Source organism: Canis aureus, chromosome 33 (assembly GCF_053574225.1).
Source record: "Canis aureus isolate CA01 chromosome 33, VMU_Caureus_v.1.0, whole genome shotgun sequence".
NCBI lineage: Eukaryota > Metazoa > Chordata > Mammalia > Carnivora > Canidae > Canis > Canis aureus.
Window position 1 is genome coordinate 21,965,597 of NC_135643.1, and position 26,256 is coordinate 21,991,852.

General features: G+C 45.7%; 1 protein-coding gene across 3 annotated transcripts; it reads right to left on the reverse strand.

Moving 5' to 3' along the window:
* Positions 1-4,781: 4,781 nt before the first annotated feature.
* Positions 4,782-24,672, reverse strand: C33H4orf54 (chromosome 33 C4orf54 homolog). 3 transcript variants are annotated; one of them, XR_013370704.1, is made up of 4 exons: positions 24,366-24,672; positions 18,017-23,501; positions 9,367-9,490; positions 4,782-5,130 (listed from the first exon to the last, which is right to left on the reverse strand). XR_013370704.1 is itself a non-coding variant. In XM_077882095.1 (3 exons), exon 2 carries the CDS (start codon positions 23,466-23,468, stop codon positions 18,054-18,056), a length of 5,415 nt encoding a protein of 1,804 aa, XP_077738221.1. In that variant the 5' UTR covers positions 23,469-23,501; positions 24,366-24,672; the 3' UTR covers positions 4,782-9,490; positions 18,017-18,053. The 3 variants fall into 3 exon arrangements, 1 of the variants encoding a protein (XP_077738221.1); XR_013370703.1 differs by having other exon boundaries at positions 4,782-9,196; XM_077882095.1 differs by having other exon boundaries at positions 4,782-9,490.
* Between the last annotated feature and the right edge of the window lie 1,584 nt (positions 24,673-26,256).

Genomic DNA, 26,256 nt, shown 5'->3' on the forward strand with positions numbered 1-26,256 from the left:
TTTTAGGTTAGGTGCACTTGTTAGGTACCAGGGATGGTTCCAGGCTTCACAGGTATACAATCATTTTGTTCTTATAACAGCCCTATAAGATAGGAACTATTATTATACACCATTGGCATATGGAGCACAGAGAGATTCAGTTACTTGTCCAAGACCTCACAGCTGGTAAAGAGCAGAACTGTGATTTAACCCAGGAGTCTCCCTCTAGAGTTCAAGTGTGTACCTACCCTGTACTCTGCTAGCTACCTGGGGTCCAGTCTGAGTCTCTAATCCTGGAAATGCATTCCCCCTACACACTCGGGTTCAACATTTCATTGCAGCCTCATATACACTACTCTTCAGAACAATACCCTTCCTGTTCCTATAGCGTGCACACTCTGAACACACCAACATTCAACTCTTTCAGTTCCTCTGCTCTCATTCTTCCCTCTGCCTTCTGTCCAAAGGAATCATAGCAAGCCCAGCTCCCAACACATTTCCTGTGTATGGAAGCTGCCAGCTGCTGAGACACCTGCTTCCCAAGCACACTTTTTACCATACCACCCACTTGGGATTTAATCATACCAACTTGAGGGACCGCCTTTCTCCATTGTCTCATGTTATTTTAAAAAATTACTTTCATTATGTAAATATCTTATTTTCCCAAATAGTGTGAGCTTCTCAAGCTCAGCACTATGTATCCTCCATGCAGGCGTGATGTTCAGTAACTACTGAGCTGTTCCCTATGGATGTCAGTGCATTTGTAACTTTCTGGATGTTCAAATTGCTTTCAGGATGGCCAAAGAGCCATTTGAAGTAGATTTCAGTCAGATCCTGAGGAACAAATCCGTTTATTCCCCCTTCATGGCCCGATGCTTTTATTCTTCCCTCCAAAGCAAAACAAAACAAAAATAAAGGAGCAAAAATAAAGGCTAGATTGACTTTGCCACAAAGGAAGAAAAGTAATATTTTTTAAGCACTATCTTTTTTAAATGTTTGCAAAAACCCTGACATGGAAGGGTTTTCTCTGTTAGAAAAAATAATCATTGAGGAAAATGAGGATCTCAAAGGGAATAAGTTACTGGGGACTGGTATGCTAACTTGATGGCTCAAGAGGAGAGTTCTCTACTTAGGGACATCAACCTTCTTGCTTCTTTCCAAGTGGTCATACTGTGGTTGTCAGTGAACTGTAGTCCAGAGCAGTGGTTCCCAAAATTGTGTGCATGAGTGTCACTGGGCAGGCTTGTAAAACACATGCCACCCACACCTGCCCATTTCAGATTGACCTGAGGTAAGCAGAGGATTTGCATTGAAAAGAGGTGACATTTGCCGATACTGTTGATGTGGAGGCTACACTTTGAGATCCTCACTCAAGAGAAGGAAGAAGAGACTTAAAATCAGTTAAAACATTGATCTCTCCTAATGTTTATAAACTCTGCGTGTGTGAATGTGTGTGTGTGTGTCTGTAAAAGTACAAAAGTTTGTAGTTTCTACAATGAAATATGTTTCAGCAAATCATTAAGCCCCTCTCCCCTCTCCATCTTTAGGATAATTTTAAACATGTACTAAAATGTGAAGTTTCTAGATGGCATGTTTGCATGTTTGGAGGTAGCAGAGTTGGGGGATATAGGAGTTAGGAGAACATCTCAAAATAGCACATGTCACAAGTTTTAGGAGTGTTCTTGGCCTTTTTATTCAGTAATTCCACTTAGAGGGCTTGGGTTTAATCTCAAGGAAATAATCAGAGATGCTTGGAAAAATTTGTGTTCAAAGATGTTCATTGAAGCATCATTTTTATAGCCTAAAACTATAAAAACGAAATACTTAAAATATGAGATTAACTTTTGATATAGCCATAACAGGAAGATACAGCTGTTAAAAATTAGCCCTCTAAAAAAAATTAGCCCTCTAAGAATATGGGAAGATAAGGAGGTAGGTTTATAATTTTATGAAGCAAAAAAGGAGACTATAAAATAGCATGCAAAGTACCAAGCATACTTACGAGTATTTATTTCTAGAGGGCAATTTGTGTAGCAGGTACCTCTGAGTGATTACAAATTTTCCCAACTGTTCAGTTTCTAGAATATTCTAACATTTTCTAAATTTCCTTCAAAGAACATGCTTTATTTTTATAAATAGTACATGTCCCAGTGAAGGGTTTGAGAATTTTTAAGCAACCTGTAGAGCGGTGAGGTTGAATTTTTCAGAAGCAGAAATGCTGCAATGAAGATGCATATTGTAGTAGATTATTTCTTGAATGCTGACCTCAGGCTAGAGGTAATATATACTACCTCTATATAATTCTCACATTATAATAATATGTATAATCCAATAATGTTATTCTGCAATACTGTATTTCTGCTGTGTTTGCATGTGTATATATATATGTATATAATAAAACCTGTTATTATTCTGTATCTGGTAGCACTGAAGTACATAAGCCTTCAGAGAGGAATACACCCAAGGGACAATCTGTGGATTGAGGTTGTAACTTCAAGGGGCAAAAAGAAATATCAGTTTTGGCTGTGTCACACCACTTCTGTTGGATAAACTTCCTCTTGAAGGGCTTTGGCCAGGCTGCTTCTCTCTCTACCCTCTAGTGTAGCTATACCCCCTGCACAACTGTGCACTTTCTTCACTTTTGGTCTCCTGCTACTGCTCTGGTTTTCCTGATTTTCTTCACACCTAGCCCTCTGCTCCTTGCCTGCCCCACGCTGGGTCGTTGACATGGATCTCTTCTTTGTGGCTGTTAGCCAGTTTCCTCTTTCATTCTCCATGCCTTTGACAAGGCTTAGATAGAGAGCTTCATCAGCATATCAGGCATTCTCACCATATTTAAAGGCTTCCTGAAACCCTAACCTCTTCAGGAATCACAGCACCTGGCATAGAGTAGGCATTCATTCATTCCTAAAGGACATCGATCCCCTCCACACTAGAAATGCAACAGTGATTTCTGCCCTAGGAGACTCCAACATCTACCCAACACACACAAGAAAGCATGCTTTTTGTACAGACTATCCTCACTCTAGATTTTTTCTAGAATCTTCAACTGAGCTTATTCTAACCTGAGAACCAACTTTAGAATTCTTTAAAAGAAAGCATCTGTTTAAAAATTCACTTTAATGAGGATGCTGCCTTTAAAACATGTCTCTGTCAAGAAAGGTGGGATCTATGTTCCAGCCCATTGAATCTGGATTCTGTGTTTGTCAAATAAAGTATGGAGAAAGTGATGCCATGTCACTTTATAAATTTTGGCCTTGAGAACTGGAAGCATCTGATACTGTGTGTTGGCATATTCATTTCTGGAAGTCAGCCACCATGTTTTGAGGAAGCCCAAGCAGCCCATGGAGAGGCCCAGCTGAAGAGGAACCAAGGCCCCAGCTGAACACCAAGCTGATAGCATCAGCTTTCCAGTCATATGAGTAAGCCATCTGGGAAGTAGATCCTCCAGTCCCTAGTTGAGCTGTTGTGTGAAGCAGACCCAGACCTTCCATGCTGAGCCCTGCTCGACAGATGCATGAGCTAAGCAAAAGGTGTTCATGACTTTTAAGCCACTGTTTGTGGATGGATTGTTACCTAGCAATACCCAACTAGAACAAGGGGCGTACTTGGTAATGAGATGAGGTCTTCTGCACATATCATAGTGGGACCGCATTAGCAGGGCTCCATTAGGTGGCTAATTGGCTCTCTGTAAGAAATAACAGGATAAGGATACTGGAGGATTCTAAGCCAGCAAGCTGAGGAACAGAGGAAGCAAAGGCTGAAGGAAGGGAGAGGGTTGTGGCAATACGGGGCGTGGCTGAAGCACAAATGAACTCAACAGCCTGTGAAATTACCTGATGCCAGAGATACCAGAGATGATCTAGAGCAGGGATATCAGGGGTTCAAGTCTAAGGTGTCTGCTAAGGCAGCTGGATGCCATGTGATGAAGCACCTGCTGATCTCCATCCCATGCACCCTAAACTTCTCCGTAAATCCTGCTGTACATATAGTTTCGAGTCTGGAATACTCAGGTTTTGATGGGTGTACTGCCTCAAAGTTTGTGGAGCTATGCCATACAGAGTAACACAATGAACATTTGAAGCAAAATGGAGACTCTGCAATTTGAGAATTCACTGGAAACAGGAGCTGGAAGCCAGAGATGACTCGGGGAAATATAAGGTTTGTATCTGTTTTCAACTCTTTCTCTCCCCATAACTCTAACCCCTAGACACATGTGAGGGATCCTGGGTATCTCTCTTTGTGGGATGTGGGCTCAAATCTTTTTGGGGCTTTGATCTCAAGGATTATAGGGACTTCAGTTGACTGGTGGTTGACTTAAGGGACACGTTACAGCATTGATTCTCATCGTGCACTAAATCTCCCAAATGTACACCTCTCATATTTGTGCTTTAAAGGGGATTAGCACAATTACTTTCCCAGGAGTCCGTGTGAACCCTTGGGGATACTCATCTAGGCTGCTCTTTGGTGTCACTGGAGCATCACACACTTTGGTAGGTGCACCTCACAATGCTACCTAGTGATGCAGGCAGTTAGAGTCCTTTTGTTGTCAGGGGAAATACTCTGGTACAGGGAAAGAGCCAGGCCAGCCTTCAATCCCTAGAACTGAAAGATAACAAATTTGTGTTGTCGTAAGCCACGACGTTTGTGGTGACCGCAGCAATCAGAAATTAATACAACCTGGACATGAACCATTATGATAGAGGATTTTAGTAAAGTGAGGGATTTCAATTAGAATAAAGAAGAAAATGAACATGTCCACAGTTTGTTTTTTGAGTTAAAATAGAGACAAACAATGCATGTTTTCTTCGCAGTTATTTTTACTGGAAAAACAACAACAAAACTTTTTTTTTTTTTTCAAAAGAGTCAAAATAAAAGACCATTACACAAGATTGCACAATCACTTACGAATGCCGCAGTTAAAGGTAAGTAGGCCAGTCTCACAGAGTCCTTGTCTAAGTGGTTTTCTCCATCTGCAATACATCGATAACGTAATTCTCAGAGCTGCTGAGCTGATTTCACAGTCCCGCTGGCCAAGCTCACTGTGTCTTGTAATTGAATCAGACCTCAGGTAGGAACTTTTCCACCAAGATTTCTGTCTTGAGAGCAGTTTTAATGTTCACATTCTTCCATTTACCTCTGGCTTTTTTCCTAGTCAGGGGTACAATTCGGCATTACCCAATGTCTTTCTCCATTTACCACACGATTTCCTCTCCTCTGCTTGGGACATAACTTCCACAGTCTTCACATTCTTTTCAACCACCACTGTCTTCACTATACGATAATATGACTTACACGTAAATATAGAAAACTACATTCTTAAAGAGGGAGAAAAAGGACCACCTGCTAGAAAACAGATCCGGGTAGGATAGGTAATTTCAGGGAGCCCCGACAAGGACTCTGCCAGTAACACTAGCTTGTAAAAAGCAATTATGAACCTTTAAAAAAAAATCAAATCAAATGTGTAGTGTGTGTGTGTGTTATTCTGCACCATTTTGAATTCAATAGGAATAAATCTAATAATACGCTCTAGTTGCAACACGAAACAAGAATGTTAACAGCTTACAAACACTGCTGTGAACGTTCAGTTCTCTTCTGAGACATGGGGCATACAAATGAGTTCAATTTTCAGAATCATTCTCTGGGCCTTGTAGTCACACGTGCCACAGATGGATATGTTTTCTTTCCAGAGAATCAGAGTCTGCAATTCTGATTAGATTCAAGCTCAAGGTAACAGTTTAGCAAATGCTTCATGCTTTATTAATGATTTTATGCACCTGTGAGGTCTACTCAGGACCCAGAAGTGGTTAAGGATATAGAAACAGTCTCTGGAAAATATATCTCATATCTATCTATATATCTTAGAAATTATGAAAAAGCCTAACGTAGTTTATGAATTTGATTTTTATAAGTAGTTTTCTAAAACAAGCCTACACAAAATTTTTCCCCATCAACAGTACTGATAAAATACAGGGCACCTTTTTCTTTCAAGTATTTGGGTAAAATAGCATACCCTGAGAATTTGGGGTGCAAACCGACACCTTGTAAACTGTAGAATGAAACTCCTCAAGCACCACGTAGGAAAATGTATATACCATGATGGTTTTTAAACACAGAGACTATTACTGACTGCGTTTTCTTGTGCACATATATATATACTTATGAAATTATAGTCAATCTACTTAAGAATCAATACTGTCCTGCAGTCCAAAGTATTATTTCAGGTAGCATGAGCATTCAATTTGTAGCAAACACAGACTTTCATTTCTATGAAGTATGAAAATAATTAAAATGCATGAAGTCTCTTTAAGAGGCAAGAATGATGAAGTCAAATCTGAAATTAAGAAATTTATATCACTAGATATTTCCTAGTGTTATAAGGCTAAGTTTGAAATGTGTGTTAACATTTGAGATTTGTCATAAAGCTGTCAAAGTGTAATTTGGTTTAGCTTATTTCCTCAATGGTATATAGAGAGCCACATACACGCAAACGTATAAAGACATATACAGACATACAGAGAGCCCATATATTAAGTCACTAACTGCATATTTGGGCTTCATTCAACCCTGAGGGCAATTTCAGTGAGTGCTTTTAAGAAAATATATTCTGGGAGATTGAAGTTTTCATACTGGTTACAAATGTGTTCAGTTTTTCAGAAACAATGCAAATAAAGAGTATGTCAACCTTACCATTTAACCAACGGAGAAAGAGGAAATGGGTCAAGGTTTCTACAGACAATGCCCCATGGTTCCTCTGGAAAACTGATTCACACATGTAACCCTGAAAAGAAATGGCAAAAACCAGACTCTACAATTCTAGTTCGATTCCAGCTTGAGGCACTGTTTAGGAAATGCCTCATGCTTTATCAACAGTTTTATGTACATAAAACTTTATAAAAATGTAGTTCAGTAGCTAAAGGGACAGTGTTGGGTGATAGTTTTATGGATAAGAAGGCTTCATAGATTCTTGTTTTATTCCACCTATCTTTGGTTGAAACAGGAAGGACATAACCACTTCATTCAAATAGCAAGGCAATCTCAAGAAATAATAAAACACTGAAAATGAGGATTTAGATTGACCTCATGTCTTTAAAAATGTTCCTATCACTTGAGGTAGTAAATGGCCAGCAGCATTGGTTTGGTTTTTTTGGTTTGATGAGATAAAGAACCATAAAATTGTCAATAAACACTGGTATTCATAGAATATTATTTTTAAAGTTATTTTTTTAATCCCTTGGACATTTACTATGTACTTGATAACTTCTTAGAGGATGTGGCCTCTCTGGTGGAACCAACAAGTGAAAAGTTCTCTTTTCTTTCCTAGTTTCTGTACTAGTTTACCTAAGTTTGAGAACTTAAGGCTCAGATCTGCTGGTGATAAATAGTGATAAATAGCTTATGGGGTCCCCAGATCCTTGGTAGCTAAGAACTCTACCACATTTTCTAGGGAAGGAGATATCTCTCTTTTTAAAGACCTTGCAAGCAGTTGACTACTCAATATGATCACTGATTATGATCACTCAATATGGGCATGATTAGCCTTTTCCTAAAAGTCACACATGGTTTTAAAATAGTCTTTGTCGATTCTGGTACTATCTCCACCCAAATCCTAGATCAGTTTTGCCAGATGTGTTCAAACACTTGAGAATTCATGGTGCTGCTTTGAGTATTACAGGTTTGAGATCTTTGAAATTGACTTTACCTTCTTTTTTCAATATTCAATGACCTCATGCCCAGCCAATCTCTGGATAATGAGGAGCAACTGGTGCTGTAAGAGAAGCTCTCCAGTGGTGAAAAATTAAGTCAATTCTAGGGCAGAGCTGCTGCTGTACCTGGGTAAGAAGACCTCTGTGGCCAAGGAATTACGCTTTTCCCAATATGGTACAAGAGCATCGTGTCTATGGCCAGGGACTGTTTTATATTTTATGCTTCATTTCATCACTTATCAGTGCATTGATTGAATTGTGACCAGGGCTGGCTATTCCTCCCTCAAACCTTTTCTTCTACCTAACAGTATTTCTTTTTAGAGCAAGATCCCTTTAAGGAAGATGCTAAAAGTGAAATTGAATTATTTTTCCTAAAGGAGTCTGAGATAGGAAGCCTAAGTACAAAGTAATGAGATTATATAAATCATATAAAAATTAGTCTCAGGTTTTTACTCATATCTTCAGTTATGAATAGCATAAAATGCTATGGCTTCAAGAAAAAATTTTAAATAGAAACCAAGACCAATGATCATCAAAATCTAAATTAAGGATCTAAAAAAATTTACCAGGATGCCTTATCTTTGAACAAGTCAATAGATAAGAGGAGATTCCTTAAAGAAAGCCTGGGAGAACCTTCAAGTTATTTTCTTTTAAAAGTAAGGACTATCTATTCCAAAGTATCGTTTGTTGGATATATGTCAACACACTTATTAATGATGACAATCTAAATATTTATCTGTTCAATCAGCTCTTCAAGATTCACTGTGAACACTCACTAAAATAACCTTCAGAATTGAGTTACGACTGAGGCAATATTGAAAGTCGCTGAAACATTCTGTGATTTGGATTCTTGACATCTCTTAAGCCCATAAGGAGCAAGTATGGCTAGGTTGGAGAGCATCAGAGCCACGGAATCAGTTTACATTCCACTCTACTGCCCCATACAGGCCACTCCTCAAACTCCAAACAATCTGTGAGAGAGGAGCATGCAACTATGCAGGAAGGGAATCACTAAAGAAGACCAAAAAAAGGCTATCCACTCATCATAAAGATCAGATTCCTGGAGGAAAATAGGCATGTTATACCTTTCTGAGACTAAGAACTTAACTTTAAACGCAATCGCTGGCTCTTTGCTATTTCAAGCCATTCTATCTTAAGGCAACAGATAGTGTCACGGCATTGTACAAATGGGAAAATCAAAACAAAGCCCAAGAGTCAAAGCCACTATCTTTCACAATCCCATTTGAAATCATGCTAAACCCAATAAAACATGTAGAACGGAACCAAGGGAATGACCAGGCTTGGCTGGTATATAATTCAAAATGTAGACCCACCATATTTAAAATCGAACATGTGTTACAGCTCTGGAAGCTAATCCTCACGTATTCTGAGAACCTCCAAGGAGATCTGTGATCCAGATTATTGATCTGCCGGTGTGGTTTACAACAGAACCAACCTCATTCTGCCGTATGTTTTGATTGAGCTTTGAAAACCCTTAAGGGATGGCTTGCCTAGTCACAGGGACAGGAGGGAAAGATGAAGAGAAAGCTTATATTCTGTTTTAAAGTATAAAAAGAACCCGCTTTACAGGGGAAAACTGCAACCATTCACTCAGCTTAGTAACACTAAAATAACACAAACTGTCTTTAACAGGGTTGTTCAGGAAAATATAGAAACTTACACACTTGGTTTATAAGAAGCAAAAACTAAGAATAACACATGTAGAGGAAGTTTTTCAGCTGAATTCTTAGTGCTGTTACAACGCAACCTTCAGATTACAGAATAGTCCATCTTCTGTCTTGCTCCTATAAACAAACATAGTCAAGGAAAAGATCATTAGTTCTAAAAGTAAATTTCACTTTTCAAGAAGCAAGGAAAATGTCAAGATACATTTTATTTGACTATTTGGCTAATTTCAACATTGATAATGAGGAAGTTCCCATCTCAAAATGTGTTTGGGAAATGTGTTTCTAAACGTACTTAGACATTATACTGACTTCAAGAAAGTGCCCAGAGTGGAACCTTTCTTTGAGACTTGAATTAAATCCAATCAACTGTTCAAAAATGATTTTATTTTTTATTTTTTTTTAATTTTTTTGAAATGTGACATTTTTTTTGGTTGTCTTTTTTTTCTTTTTTTTTTTTTTATTTATGATAGTCACAGAGAGAGAGAGAGAGGCAGAGACACAGGCAGAGGGAGAAGCAGGCTCCATGCACCGGGAGCCCGACATGGGACTCGATCTCAGGTCTCCAGGATCGCGCCCTTATCCAAAGGCAGGCGCTAAACCGCTGCGCCACCCAGGGATCCCCTCAAAAATGACTTTAGAGTTAAATGTTTAGGTTCATTGAAATCATCCGTAGCAGAGATAAAAGTGTAATAGATATGTTCCTAAAACATCATGCAGAAATGATATTTAAGCTAAAGAGAAATATTTGAAATTTACCATGAGTTAGTGATCTCGTTGAAGAACTAAACTCTATACTGAGAATTCTTATAAGTGAATGAGCACTACTTAAGTTACAAAGAATTTCATACAGTGCATTTTGACTAAAATGAGATACATTGATTAGAGCCTTTAACTTAGTTAAATCCATTCTATCACAAGCATTGACAAATTCAAAAGCCTACTGAAAATGAGCCCTTTCTGCCAATCTTTCTATATATATACAGGATATCTACTAAAACTTTGCCTAAAAAAACATTTTTTTTAACATTTGGGAGTTGATATTTGAACACAATATTATGAAGACAGAAACAGAGTGGCCTACAGGTAAAATTTGTTAGGGATTAAGACGACTCTGTCATGTAAAAAATAACCTCTGGGAAGTATCAAATAACAGCTATCTAATCAATTATATGCAATCAGAGTAGCTCGGCAAGGGATATTTTAATCCTGTCATCTAAAAATTGGCCTGCATTAAACATGTAAGAAAAAAAAAGTCTATAAGGATAATTATGATTATTGGGACACCTGGGTGGCTCAGTCCATTTAGTATCTGCCTTTGGTTGAGTTCATGATACCAGGGCAGTGGGATTGAGCCTCCAGCCCCATGTGGGGCTCCTTGCTCAGTGGGAGCCTACTTCTCCCTCTCCCTCTCCCCCTCCCCACCATGCTCTCTTTCAGGTATGCACACTCTTTCTCTCAAATAAATAAATAAAATCTTAAAAAAAAGAATAATTATGATTTCATAGGTATATATCTCATGGTTTTGTTTGTTTGTTTGTTTTATTCTTTTGTATTTTATATTGAGGAATGACCTTCAAGATGAAAGGGGCTGTGGTAGGTTTGGAGACTTCTCATTTGCTAAATTTAAGTTTTTGAACCTTAAGACATATAAAGCATCAACAGGAAAAGAAAATAGAATTAGAAGGGGAGGAGAAGAAAATAGAAGACTTAGAAGAGTTATTTCAGATTCAGGGACCCAAGGATCTGACAACAAGTCAGGCTGACTCCATTATAAGGCAAGATTTTGCAAAGATGCCCTGAGCAGATGAGAAGGATACAGGGTGGTAGTGGGGGCGGGGAGGGTGCAGACAGTGGTGGGGAGCAGTGGGAAGCCTACTATAAGACAGTGAGAACAGTCTGAGAAATGAAGGAGAAATCTATTTATACAATCTATTGGGAACATTTTTAGGGATCCATGAACTGGATATCACCTTTTCATTCATTCACAGGACACTGGTTCTGCTTACATTAACTTCAGAGGAATTTGACTTGAAATTTTGAAAGTCATGAAGTTGCTCTGACTCCTATTAAGGAGAAAATAACAAAACCCACCAGTTTTGCCTATCAGAGGATCATGAAGAAGTCAGTAAAGATGAGAGGGATGACTATACTATGTCACCAGGCAGTTTGCCTGCATGACTTCCCATGATTATAGGATCAGAACACATGACAGAGTTCAGCAGGGATGCTTGGTCAGATTTTCCCTTGCTCCACACAGACCTGCGCCCAGACAGAGAGGAAAATCACTACATGCAGCTGGAAAGCTATATCCAGAGTTGTATGACATTCTGGAAGGCCTTGGTACTAGAGTATCCTGACCTATGGCCAACTGGCCTGCCCCAAGAGATAAGCCAGCTTGAAGGGGCCACAGGGCTCTGGGTATTGCCTTCAGTTTGGGGAAATATAAAGCACTCCCTGATGCTGCCCTGGAAATCTGCATAGATAAGGGCCACTCTTCTGCTTTGGGAGGGGCCCCTTCATGCCCCTGTTCTGAGGCATGCAGGAAGAGGTTCTAGTCTCCAAGGGAGATTGAACTCTATGTGCCATGAGCTGTTTGTTATGTCTTTTTTTAATGTTTTTTTTTTAATATTTTATTTATTTATTCATGAACGACACAGAGAAAGGCAGAGATATAGGCAGAGGGAGAAGCAGGCTCCCTGCGGGGAGCCTGATGTGGGACTCGATCCCAGGACCCCGGGATCACAACCTGAGCTGAAGGCAGACACTCAACCACTGAGTCACTCAGGCATCCCTGTAATGGTTTTATAAGTCAGTCTTCACAACACTCCTACCAGGTATTTCCATTTTACAGTTGAAGAGACCAAGGCCCAGAGAAGATACGTTGGTTGTCCAAAGTAATACAAGCATTTGAATTTGAGCCAGGGCTGCCCGACTGCAAGGGTGCACATACTTGGCCTTTAGTCCTTCAACTACAGTGTATGATCCCCATCCCCAGCCCTCTCACCCCCACCCCCACCCCCCCGCCAATGGAGAGCCACAGCCACCCTGAGAAGTTCTGAACTGCCTTTTATTCTCTTCAAGGCATAAGATGTTCTAATAACCAAGGACAGCTAACTTTTTAATCAAGAGCAAAACACACATGGAGACTTAGTATATGCTAGATGTTGCCAGATTCAGAGTCAGTTTGTCACCTGATTCTCTTCCCCCTTTGCCTAGGTAAGGTAAGAGGGACAAATTGCAACAGGAAATCAAGGCTTAGAGGCCAGAAAGAAAAGAAGCATGCGTACAGGGGTCTCCTGTGAGAGCATGGCCATAGAGCTTGAGGGCCTGGATTGCAGGTGATCTGATTGTCTGGGACAAGTGATCTTTCCATTTGTCAAAGATGAATGAAAAACAGTACCTACTTACTTTAAGAATCAAATGGCATGGTATTAAGTCTTGAAATATAATAAATTATGAATACACATTAGCTATTATTTTTCATTTATTGTTAAGTTTGTAGAAGGTAGAGAAGAAAATACGAAGGCTATCCAATCATGGAGAAAGGCACTCAAGAATAAGCTGGAGGGAAGCCACAGTCTCAAGAAAAAGGGGCAGCCCGGGTGGCTCAGCAGTTTAGTGCCGCCTTCAGCCCAGGGTGTGATCCTGGAGACCCGGGATTGAGTCCCACGTTGGGCTCCCTGCATGGAGCCTGCTTCGCCCTCTGCCTGTGTCTCTGCCTCTTTCTCTCTCTCTCTGTGTCTTTCATGAATAAATGAATAAAATCATTTTTAAAAAAAGGAAGGAAAGATGAAAGCAGCTAGAGACAATAATGGAGAGAGGAAGCCACAACTGAGTTAGGGGAAAAAAACAGAAATAAGCAAATTGATTCAGGAATGTAATTATAGAATGAACTACAAATGAAATGTGGCACTTGCAGCCCCAAGTCCTGCCACCAGGTCTCCTGCACAAAGGTACAAAGAATGTGCAGGTGAGGGAGCACCTGTCCTTTAGGCTGACCAGTGGGTGACAAAAAAAAAAAAAAAAAAAAAAAGATGAGGATGGGGGAAGAAGCAAAGTGGAGCATCACACTAAGTCCACCAAAATCGAATGGGAAAAGAGAGACCGTAAAAGGGAATGAAATCACCAAACAAAAACCAAAAATGCAGAAAATGGTAAAAATTAAATTCTCAAACCAACGGTAAGGGAAGAAAGGGGTGGGGAATGAGTGAGTAGGACAGACACCAGGAAGGAGGGCCACCAAAATAGAATTGCCTGAGGGAGAAGAGAAGGCGATAGGAAGAGCAAGAGCGGTGAGAAACCAATGGGGAAGAGATTGTAGTTTAGGATCATTCTGGTTTTTAGTCCCAACTCTGCCCTCAGGGACACTGTGACACTTAAGGATCACTTAACCTCTCTCTGATTCCCAATTTCCTCCTCCAATTTTTTTTTTAAAGATTGTATTTATTTATTCTTGAGAATCACAGCCATAGGCTGAGGGAGAAGCAGGCTCTCTGCGGGGAGCCCTGTGTGGGACTTGATCCCAGGACCCCAGGATCACAACCTGAGCCAGAGGCAGACACTCAACCACTGAGCCACCCAGGTGCCCCTCCTCCTGCAATTTTAACCCAAGGGACAGGGTGTGATGATCTGAGGAGCCCTCAAGGGCCTCCTTAGAGCTCTACAAAAGTAGCTGCCCCTGTTTCCAACCCCCCCCTCTCTCCACTTCAGCTTCTGCTGTGTGTGGCTCCATTGAGGGGGTGGAAAGAAGCCGGAGGATGTGGAAGCAAGAAGAAAAGAGAGACCAAAGTGTAGGAGCCACGTAAAGTGCACTCAGAAATGAAAAGACAAATGGATCAAGTCCTCTAGGGGAAAAAAAAAACAGCAGACATCCAATGAAACAAAACAATTGCATGACTTTTTGTGACACAAGTGTGGTTGCCAATTAAAGTTTTCTTTTGTTTTCATTACCTATTTCTTTTATCTTTATGCCCCCATGAATGGCATTTGTGATCAAGTCTCAATACAAGTTTTAAAGCAAAAATATGGCTTTCTAAGAGGATAGGCAGGAGAAAGCATGAGCGTGAATATGTCAGGGAGGGAAAAATAACAGCTCTGTGTGTCGGACGATAGAAAACTGAACCCAAAATAATCTCATCAGGAAAAGCATCAAAGATTCTGTAACGTTCAAACCAAAAGTCAACAAACAACAAAAGCCTAGAATAGAAAAGTTGTGACAGAAAAGGAGAATATGTGGAGTTTTGCAACTGGTGTGCCTAGGCACAATGGTGTTTCGCGAGTAGGCTCCCCTTGTGACCACTGGCCACTCGGCCACTGGCTGTGAACTGCCTCCTCCATTTACCACAATGTGTGACATCATTACTAGGAAAGGATAAAGTAAATAATATTGCTAGTTATCTTCTTAGCTAGGCTGTGACATGACAAAGTGAGAAATGCTGCCACATTGACCACAGGAAGGCGAGAAGCAAGAAAGACCCACCTGTGAAAGCAGAACCAAAGGGAAATTCATAACCTAATAATCAGAGAGAGATCATGGCAGCTGGTTCTGCTCAGATATACACAGGGGGAGAAAGCAAAGCTCCCTGTTACAATGTGTAGCTAAAAATAGACAATGAAATTATTATTTGAGCTGGAAGGAATCTTAAAGGTTAAGACAGGACTTGAATCCTGGTCTCGCAGTTCTGCGTGAACGGGTCTGTCCTCCAGCTGGAGTGCAGGCTCTCGGCCTGTGGGACCATACCAAGTCACATGGGTGTTGACAGCCTCACGGCAGAGTACACTGTGGCTGGTGGAGCGTAAACAGGTAATTCATGTTCTTTGGATGAATGAGGGAATGAGTGTGTTCTGTTCAAACATTCATTTTATACAAATGTCCGGAGAGGCACAGAGTAGAGTCCAGGTGTCCTGGCTGCCAATACCAAGCTCATTATGTTTCTTTGCCATCCTTCCTTTGTTCTAGGCCTCCGACCTATGAGGGCACAGTGTGAGGGGCACAAAGAGCCCCTTCTGCAGGTCCTGGCTTATCTCATTCCCTGGGATCTCGGCAAAGCCATTCCATTCTAAGCCGTAGTTTTCTTCTCTGTGAAATATTGTGATTGGATCAAATCACTGTTGTGACTTCTTAGTTGAAAAGGGCACACAAACTCCTACTCTATCTCAAGGAAAATCTTTGAAGTCAGTTTGGGTTTTATAGGAAATCTTGAACTGAAGCCAGCTTCCAAGACTTCTCATCCCAACCATCCATATGAGCATCCATTGATCAATGAGTGTGTTTAGTGTAATTTTTTAAAACATATCTGTGCAATATTTACAATTTTTGTCATATAGGACAAAGAACCACACAGTTCTTTTTTATGTATCTGACTTTCTCTGGAAAGCAGCATAGAACTTTCAGGAAGGTAAGTTTTGAAGGATTCTAGTTAGTTATCTGAGTTTGGATATTAGAGTTTTGTCTGTATACAAAATGCTAATTGTTAGTTCCTAACTAGTCTTCTTCACTTGAGAAGCCAGCTTCTGCACTTCTATCTTTAGGGCTGTGGACTAAAATAAAAGAGTGTACTTTCAAAAGGGAAAAACTTAAAAAAAATTACCGTTCAAATCTCGAACACTAAAAATTTGGATTTATATCTGTGTCTGATGGAAACAACTCCATGCCTAATCTCTCCAGACTCAGCAGATGGGAGAAAAGCCAAACGCAGCTGCTAGAGGGACACCAGGCAAGCGTGTGCCCGGTTGCTCCCTCCTCTGTGCCCTGTCCTCTCTTCCCCTTGCTTCTGCACCTCCAGGGCTCACACAAAGGCCTCACAGGATTAGCTGCCCCAAAATAGCTTTAGGTAAACATACCACCTGTCCAGAAGATTAAAACATTTTTGCTTAGAGGCTACTCTTTTCTTTCTGCAGAACTAAGTGTCTAATTCTGAGCCTCTTCCATATGCATACTGGATTTTTTACATTGAATAAAAGATGTAATAAATTTGCCTTTAATCCCCACACTCCCTCTTTGTGATTATCATACACTGTCTGTTGCAATCTCTTAGAAAGGAAGAATTCCAATTATCTATTTCTAGAGTGCAAGGAAAATGAGGCTTGTGCTCTCACCTGGACTTTTAGAGAAAGACCCAAGGATTTTTGAACAGTGGCCGAAAGTCTAGAAGTCTAATAAACACAGTGCATAGTAACAGTCCCTGAAATTGAAAAAGGTTTCCTACTTTGCAATATACTATTATGTCATCTGACATTCAGGTAAATTGTAAGGAGTGGATATTATTGACACATGAGTGTCATGAGTGCTAGAGAGTTTGCATGTCCAAGAACACATGGCTGGTGAGGAGAGCAGGCTGTGTTTCTAATTCAAAGCTCCCACTTCCCTAATTTAAGGCTCTGCCATTGCACAAAGAAACGATGTTCTTCTGTTCCTTTTCAGTTCAGAAAAGAGAAAAATGGTTTATTCCTTTCATACAGGCAGAGAAAGGGTTTCTTTCCTCTCCATCTCCCTTCTTGGTTCAGCACGATCTTGCCAAAAAGTGAAAGTCCTAGAAGCGTCCATGGTGCCAACATATTCTATCTAAGCTGAAGAGAACAGGGGGGAAATGAGAGGGCAAATTTGTCCGTACACTGCGGGCACCTTTGTGATCCTATCTGAAGGCCCCCCTGTCTTATTGTGTATTTGACCTGAAGTTTCCTGGTTCAGACAAGCCAAACTCACTTCTTTTCATGTTCCATGGACTGTTTTTACAGCAAGGATTCTGGTCTGTGAATGTGGATTAATTAGGGTGTTAGGAATCTATTTTATTTGATTTCGTTCAAAGGGGGCAAGTGTAGGTTGATTATTTTCCAAAGGGTGAGAATGCAGATATGAAAAGGAGTGTCTTAAACAGGGATCAGCAGCCGAACACAGTGGACATGGTCTGCTCAGCAGCCCATCCAAGGAGCCATTGCAGCTGGAGGACCGCCCCCTTTTCAGTGTGTGTGTGTGTGCGTGTAAGTGTGTGTGTATGTGTGTGTGTGTGTGTAAGGTATATTAAACTATATTGAACTCGCCCTAGGAAAAAGTACTCTAATTATCCAGAAACAGAAAAACAAGAACTTAAAAAAACATAGTCCCTTTGTGTAAGAAATGTCAAAAGACAGAAGAAGTGGCCGAGGGAGAGAAGGCTTTCTACAAAATTTTAGAAAACCTCCTAACAAGAAAATGCCAGCGTGATTCTCCCTCCTTGTGAGGTGGAATTAGATTAACGGTGTTCCCAGTGATCCCTCGGGATATTCAGGCCTTCTGTCACTGGGGCTGCCAGGAGTAGAGTGAAGCTCACTGCACCAAATCCAGACCGGGTTTTCAGCTCATTCCCTGCCAACCTTCACCAAAGGCTAACCTGAGGAATCCAAGGTTCACTTCCCTCCTACTTGCTGGCTGGTGAGAAAAAAAATACTCAGGCAGTTTGAAAAGGTCAATGGGGGAAAGGCTGAGGAGTGGGAAGAAGAGGAAACTTGGTAAGAAAATTAGCTCCTTAATCATTGGGATGGGGTTTTGTTCTGTTCTTCCAAAATGCCCCTTTCTACAGACAGTCTCTTCCGCCACTGCAAACACAAAGCAATAGGATTGCTCTTAATCCCTTGAAACTGATTTTCAAAGTAAAATTCACTCACCAGCAGCTGCTCCATTCTGCTTTCTGGTGACTGCTCATCATCTGTGTTCTACCACAAAGCTCATGGTGGTGCCGTCAAAGGAGGGGGGGGCTATGATCCTTGGCCCCAGGGGTTGCGAAGTGATGCTGATGACAGGCTTGCCGTGCAGCTGGGCGAAGCCTTTGGCCCCCACGAGCTGGGATGTGGCTGCTGGGGCCGAGGAGGAAGAGGAGGCAGGAGACTGACCAGAGGCCATGAAGTATGGGGCCTCAGTGAATGTCGCAGCTGCCTCTTTGCTGGGGGGCTCTGCCGCCATGGAGGAGAGCTCGCCAGCCCCTGGAGTGTGAGCAATTGGCGTGGGCTGCAGGGCACTGGTGGGCAGCACCGTGGGCAGAAACCCAGGGTAGATCATGTAGGTGGGTCCATAGGCCCCAGGACTCAGGGCCAAGGGAGGCACAGGGAGGGACATGGGAGCCACAGCCTGCTGCTGGGAGGTCATGGGCACGTCCACATACTGCCCTGTCTCAGGGTCAAAAAGTCTTCGGGTCATGGGCTGTACTGGCGTGTCCACCAGATAGTACTGGCCGGTCGTCACATCCAGGAGCATCTTGCGCTGGGTCTGCTGGGGCTGCGGCTGCTGGAAGGGGTCTGCAGGGACGGGGGCTGGGGCTGCCGGGGCTGGGGCAGGCATGCTGGGTGGGGAGAAGCAGAGGACCTGGGGCTGAGCTCCCTGCAGGGTGAACGGCAGTGGCTGCTGATGGTAGATGGCAGTGGGCAGATGCTCAGGGCTCTGTGGCCCTGCGGGGGCAGCTACCGTCTCCCTGGGGTTGTCCGGTTTGGTACGCCAAGCTGGCCGGCTGGCTCCACTGACCTGAGAACCTTTGGGACTGCTGGGGACCTGACTGCGGGCGCTCAGAGGGGGCAAGCTGCAGAGACTGGCCCCTGAGGAGGCTGGGGGCCCCTCCCTCCCAGCCCCGGGCCTGCCAGGAAGCTCTCCGGCTGCAGAGCTTCCTTTGAGAGGGATGGACAGGTAATTCTCACAGTCACTATTGTTCTTTTCCAAATTGCTGCCGTTTTTCCTATTGGTCACCTCCTCGGGAGGTGGCCGCGTGGCCGGAGAGATCTTGAGGGACCGGAGTCCCTGTGATTTGATGCCCTTGGCTGCTGAAGGACTCTCTGGAGAAGGCCCTTGGGGGAACTTGCCAGCGACACCCCCAGTTTTCTGGGTGCTGCTGGCACTCACTGTGAACACGCTGCGGTTACTGGGGAGTGGTGGGAGGGGCTGCAGGGGCTGGGTTCTCTCCACGTCCTTGTGGACGGGGGGGATATAGAGGGATCGAGGCCTTTCCCTGGCCAGGTTCTCAAAGGCAGCCGCCCGGGCAGACACGCTGTCCGCGCTCGGGTTGGAGTTTCTCCGCTGCAGACGTTCCCCGGGGCCCCCGCGCAGCACCACACCGCCCTTGTTTCCCGGGCCCCGCTCCTCTGGCTCACCCAGTCGTCTGGCCAGCTTGTCTGGGTCCCCCTCAGCACCCGAAGCCCCTTCCCTCTCCTCGCTGGCAATGAGCGACAGGACATGGCTGTCCATCATCATGGGCAAGGGGTCACTTTTGCGCTTCCACTCATTCCTGTTGAAGCTGTACAGCTCTTCCATGGACCTCACGGCGGCAGTCAGCTTCTCCAGGGCATTCCGAGATGGCTTGGAGGCTTTCCCTTCCTCCTTGACCTCCTCCTCCTTGGCCTTCTCTGGGGTCTTCTGGGCAGAAGCCTTAGAGACGATCTTGAGCACAGGCAGGTAGGAGCCCTGCTCAGGCTTATTGGGGGCGATGGTGGCCACGGGCAGTCTGCCCGACGCCCTGTGAACCAAGACTGTCCCTTCGGGTGAGGACGAATTCAAGAACCTGCCGCTGCCACCTCTGCCCACGTTCTCCCTCGGCTCCCGGTCCATGCTATCTTTGCTATCTTCTCTCTGGTTCACCACCGCCTGGCACGTAATCACTATGGGGGAAAGGGATCTGGATCCGCCCCCCGCAGCAGCCAGCTGCCTGGGTTTGGGCCCGGTCAGCCCCTGCTCTGGGGTGACACTGCCCTTGTCGCTGCTGTCCCCCGACCCTTTGATTAGCTTCCTGACATCTCTCACCTGGTGGAGGGGGCCTTGGGCCTTGGACTTGTCTCTGACGTCTCTCACCTGGAACTGGGGCACTTTTTCCAGGTTGTCTCCCCGGAAGAGCTTCTGCTGCTGCGCCCTGCTGTTGTCCTCGACGGTCTTGAAGAGGTTAGAGGCGCTGCCACCGGCCAGCTTGGGCGTGAGCAATTTGGCAATGTTGAAGTCGGAGCTTGGCTGCTGCACACTCCCCAGGCGGATCTTGATTTCGGGAGCCTTGGGCCGGATCACCGCGGTGGAGGCGGCTTGGGCAGCGGGGTACTTGGTAGCCTGCTTCCCCGGCTGCTTGTCCTTGGGGGTCTGCTGGATGTTGGGGACGAAGAGGCGCGACATGATGGTGGACTTGCTGGCAGAGATCTCTCCGAGATCCGCCCTCCAGTCGCCCCCTTTGGGAAGCTTCAGCTTCCCGACGGGGGCTTTCTCTTCCCTCTTCTCGGCCTCCTTCTCCTTCCAGGACCGGAATGCGCTGTTCTGACTACGGAGGAAGATGCCTTTGACCGTCTCTGATGCACTCTTTTTAATCTCACAGACTTCTTCGGTGTGTCCGTCCGCGAAATTTCGGCAGGAGACCGCATGGCTCTCCCGCGGAGCGCTGGCTTTGAACACGGGCGATTTGGGCTCGGCCGCGGGGCCCTCCGCGCCTGCATCGGACGCGCTGACCACCGTGTACTCGGAGCCCGCCTCGGAGTGGCGGGAACTCTGCCTCTGCAGGCCCCGCTCCCGCTGCTGCCTGTCCCCCCGCGCCGGGCCCTCCGGCTCCTTGCAGGTGCCGGAGAGGTTATGCTGGGATGTGTCCGTGACTTCCCCCCTCTCCATCTTGAACTCGTGTTCCCGCTGCATCTTCTTGGAGATGACATTCTTGAGCAGGCTGGAAGCAAACTTGGACTTCTTCTGGGGGCCGTCGGCGCGGGAGGCAGGCTTGCTGCTCTCAGAGGCCTCGGAGCCATCGTCCGTGTACACCGAGCCGGGGCCCTTGCCGGAGACTCTGGCGGTCCTGCAGGGCCCCGTGGCCGAGCTGGCTTTGCTCTCGCTGCGAAAATTCAGGGGCTCGAGGAGGGTGACCACGCGGGAGCCCGTCTGGACCTGCTTCTGGAAGCACAGGGGCGTCTCCACGTGTTTGATCTCCCCCTCGACTTTGCTGACCACGAACTCCAAGGCTTTGGTCTGGGACTTCTTGGCCTGGATGTAGAGCTGGTCTGCGGCGGTCCTGGCCCCGCCGCCCTTCCTCAGACCTGCGGCCACCGAGGCCGCACTGCTCCGGAGGAGGCTCTGCTCCACCCGGGCTCCAACACCTCCGCATTTCAAGTCCAGGAAGGTCGACCACCGCCCGAAGCCGACTTCGGAGAGTGTGGAGGACTCCCGGGAGCTGATGTTCAGGGCCTCAAAGTAGGGGTAGGCAAGGCTCCGGAAGGCCCGGGAGGTCAGGTTGCGCACCTCCTTGTCCGCATCGTCCAGTTCACTTACGGCACTGGAGGCCCCGCTGGAGTAGTCCACCAGCTCCTTCGCCCGGATGGCCCCGCACCGGGTTTGCAGGCGAGCAGGGACAGCGATGAGTTTCTTTGCATGGTCCTGAGCCACGGCTGCAGCCGGGTCTTGCTTCAGTGAACTTGAATTGTGTTCAGCAGCTGTAGAGACGCGGAGGCTCATGTCGCCTTCATGCTTGGCAGCATAAATAATGTTTTGCTTTGCACGCACGTTGCTAGGCTCATTTATAGCCCGGGAAGTCGGTTTGATTGATAGGAGGATCTGGCTTGCTGCACTCCCACAGCTGCTTGCGGCGGTGGCGGCGGCTGCCCGGGAAGCTGCCTCCGGGGGCTCCAGCAAGGGCTCACTCGGACTGGCAGTGCCAGGCCCAGCGGGTGGGGGCGTGGGGTCACTGTCAGAGGGGCCGCTGCCCACTTCCGTGCTGCTGGTGTGGCGACCGCTGCTGTCCGCGCCGGGGCGGGCGGGGTCACTGCTGGTGGGGCTCGGAGTCTGGGTGGCATTGGTGCTGGGAGTGGTGCTGAGGTAGCAGCTGTTGTCGTCGTCCTCCTCCTCCTCCTCCGTCGGGGTGGTGACGTCCCCTGGGGTCTCGTCGCTGCCACCAAAGGAAGCGTAGTCCACGAATGAGTAGATCACGTTGTTGTCCTCGAAGTCCCAGCGGGAGGCCAGTCCCACATCAAAATCCATGTCCTGCTCCACCTCACTCAGCTGGATCTCGTGGGTGGTGATGTAGTGAGCCTCCTCATTCCTGGGGGGGTCCCTGCTGCCCTGCGACTTGGCGATAATGTCCCTACACTCTGTGCCATCTCCCCCTCCTCCCCCCCCTCTTCCTGCCCCTCCTCCTCCTCCCCCTCCTCCTCCACCCCTGGGCTGGCAGCTCACTGCGCTCTCACCACTGTCACTCTCAAAGCCTAAAGACGAAGACGAGGTGGCCAGGCCCCCTGTGGACGTGGTGGTGTCATCCGTCTTGGAAAGGCCACCTTCTGCTTTGTCCACTGGGGAAGAGGAGGAGGAGGAGGACGAGGAGAAGTTGCGGCCGCCGGCCGTGCCGGGGAGCTGGCATCTGGAGAGTTCCGAGGAGGCAGGCTTCTTCGGGGGGGCCGGAGCCCGGCTCTCTTGACCGCTGGGTTCATCCTGGGCTTCCTCCCTGCGACCCCCCGGGGCGCCCTGCTCCCCGGGGCGGTGCTCCGGGGCGGGTCTCGGGGTGCGGGGACTGTGCCCCCGGGCCGCGGCGGAAGCGCACATCTCCACGTATTTGGCTTCTGGCTGGGAGGAGGCCGCTGGCCCGCGGCCGGGTGGTGGCCGCAGCTGCTGCCGCCGCGGCTCCTGGCTGTCCCGAGCCGCGCTCACCCGGCCGCCCCCCTCGCTCAGTCGGGCCCGGGGACCCCGCTCAGGGGTGGCGGCTTCCATCCTGGGCCCGCGCCTGAGGTGCAGCGACAGGAAGAGGCAGCGGGAGGCGGCGGGGCCGGGCCCGGGGGGCTGCAGAGTGGCCCTAGGCAGGCCCCCACGTGCCCCGACTGCGCCCAGGGCTGGAGGCACCGCGGCGCGCGCGGCCACCACCTGCCAGCTCTTCAGCCCCGGTGGCGGTGGCGGGGCCGGGACGAGCCTGAGGGAGGTGGGAAGGCTCCCGGATGCAGTGGCAGAGGTGGCCGGGGGCCCGGGGGCTGCTGCTCGGGCCGAGACCGTGGCCAGCTTCCCGCGGCTGAGCTGCTCCGTGCAGTTGTCTGCCTGGCACCGTCGGCGGCCGCGAGGAGTCTGAATGCCATCGGCCACGGAAGGAGCAGCATCTGCAGGTCGACCCAGGGACTTCCAGAAATGAAAGGAAAGCATGTGCTGTTTCTTGTGAAGCCTGTCGTCCCTTTCCTGGATGGGGCGAGAGTGGGTCACGTCATTCCAGAAATATTTTTAGTGTCTATTCCCTAGTCATACTGAAACCGCACTTGAGGGTAGAGAGAAGAGGCTCTGAACAGACAAGGTGGAGGGTGGAGGGTGGAGGGTGGAGGGTGGAGGGGGGCATGGGGGTTCTCACTCAAATCAACCACATGCCCTGCGGAATCTCGTAGAGAGAGGTCGAGCAGGTATGAAAGGTTTCTTTACTCGCTGCCATCATTCACTGCCACGTCTGATCGAATGGGTTCTCCCCCTTGTTCTTAAATAAAATCCAAATTCTGCAGTGCGTTTCAAACGAATTCAGGACAATCCAGAAAGATTTCAAAATCTCTCCTGGGCATATGGTAGGCTTTACGCTTGCCTCAAAAATCTCTGCATTTTCTTTTTCCTTCATCTCAAATCAGATGAGATCTGGTAATAAAACTTTTCGGAGGAATAAAATATTCCATCCCCTTTTCTCCAAAGTTACACTCTATAAAACGCAATCTGTCTCAAAATAGAATCCCTTCTAGGATCCTTACCGTATTGACTGGAAGTATGAAGGGGCAATTTTCAAAGACTTCAGACGTAACACTTTAAATAAACTTTTACATAGAGTCACTAAAAAGGAGCACATGGGGTCAAAATGAACACTACTTCAAATCCCTACAGTATCCAATCGATCTCAAAAAAAGAAGAAGAAGAAAAGTTCCTTAAACTTCTAAAACTGTGGCAAGACCATAAACCTTCAATTAAATATAGCCTGAGCTGCAGCCTCATGATTCGGTTTCGCTGGCTGAGTTCCAGACCTGCAGGGCGTGGAGTCAAAAGGCACAAAAGAACAACGAATACACTTACCCTTCATGAGTACAGTGCAGCTTGGAGGGAGGTTCAGAGAGGAAATGTGACCCGCTGGCATGCCCCATGGACACGAAGCCAAAGTCCTAGTTCACTGGCTCCGAGGTACATCCATTTCAGATAATTTAGTAGTTACGCAAGTGAACTTGCCAGGCACCCCACGATGGGGGTTCTGTGCTGGCCACCCTCAGAACAGGTCCTTGGGTGCTATCAGTGGAGAACCACGACACTTGGTTTTGGTGAGATCTGGCCCTCACCACCTGCCAGGCCCAGTTTCACCACTATACATAGTCTATGTGTCACTTATGCCGACTGAATAAAGCACTATTTTAAACATCCACATTTGTGGGGAACAAAAATAACATCATCACCCATCCCCTTCCAACATGAATGCCACCCCCGCACAGAAAAATGTTCCTTCCTCTGGATAGGCGTGGGGTAGGTATGGAGTGGGAGCCCCTAACGACTGAAGAGTTTACCTTCCCTTACTCAAGATACAGAGAGTACAGGCCTGCCATTCTCCGCATGACAATTTGCTTCTGCCCGCATCATCGCCTTTAAAAACATGGCATAAGGAAAGACTGGAAATATCAAGTATCATAGTATGTGTATAAAGCCAGAGCGCTAGGTGGAGAGTAAAAGCAAAAAGGAAACAGAAAGAAACAGATAGAGGGAAAGCAATGGGATGAAAGAACAAGAAGCAAAGAGAGAATTTGCTAAATTTGCGACCAGCTTTTGGGTTAGGGAGAACCAGACTTAATGGCACAGAATCCTAGATTTTTAATGATAATAAAAACTTAAAAATAATAATCACAACTAAGAGTTATACGGTGCTTACTGTGTGTAGGGAATAGACACGATTTGAAGCACTTTTAGATGTGTATGTATTAATTTCTTTAATCCTTATAACAACCTGATGAGTTAGGTAGAGTTTTTATAGTTAGAAAAGCTGAAGCACAGAGATGTTAAGAAATTACGGAGCAGGACTCACACCCAGGCAGTCTGGCTCCAGAGCTTGAACCTGAACCATTATGCTGCAGAAGCTTGCTGGCTACTCTGCCCAAATGCTTTCCGTGGCACCAAATGCACAATTAGGAGGGAGCAATGCATCCATTAGGCAATTCCATCTACATGACCACAAACAAAGCATGTAACTGTTTCTGGGTTTGTTTTTCTCTTTTTTTAAAAAATATTATCAACGTATATGTATGCATTATATACTCAGGGATTAAGGAACATGACCTTATAAATAAAATGAAATAAAACATAATTGGTTGCTTCAGACAAGCAAAGTAATTTCAATGCCTCGTTTTAATCTTGCTTTGAGGCCTTGGACCGTAAATCCAGAGCACTACCTCAAGCACTATGGGCCATACACACTCCAAAGAGGAATACAAGGCAACATTTCTGCCCGTCAAGGCAATTCGCGCCTAAGGAGGAATTTTCCAGCACTTTCCATATGGCCCTGTCTGTCATGATAACTCGATGTATTTCAGCAGTTTCTCCTTGCAGTTGGCAAAGTACAAAATTGGAAGGTCAGATGTCCCGGGTGTAGGTTAAAGTATAATTGCTTAATGCCTGAAATTATGAAAACCTGCTTCCAGAGTCTTGCTTCCTCCAGAGAGCACAGCCCTAGCCAAAGCTCCCCAAGAGACAAAAAGAGAGGGTTATCCTAAAAGAGGTACTTACCTTCACATTCTCTGCGCAGCAGTTTTTCTCTTCTCTAACTAAATGAATTAGGAAGAACTTGTAAGAAAATCTTTCTCAAATACAGTCAATTTCCAAAAGGTAAGGTTTAATCCAAATCATGAGTTCTATTTAAAATTTAGACAAGCAGAGAATTCAGAATAGGACAGACTCTATTAAAAGATTGAAAAAAAAAAAAGGAGAC

Coding starts and splice junctions, on each gene's coding strand:
- C33H4orf54 (XM_077882095.1), bottom strand. CDS start 23,468: ATGCTTTCCTTTCATTTCTGGAAGTCCCTGGGTCGACCTGCAGATGCT.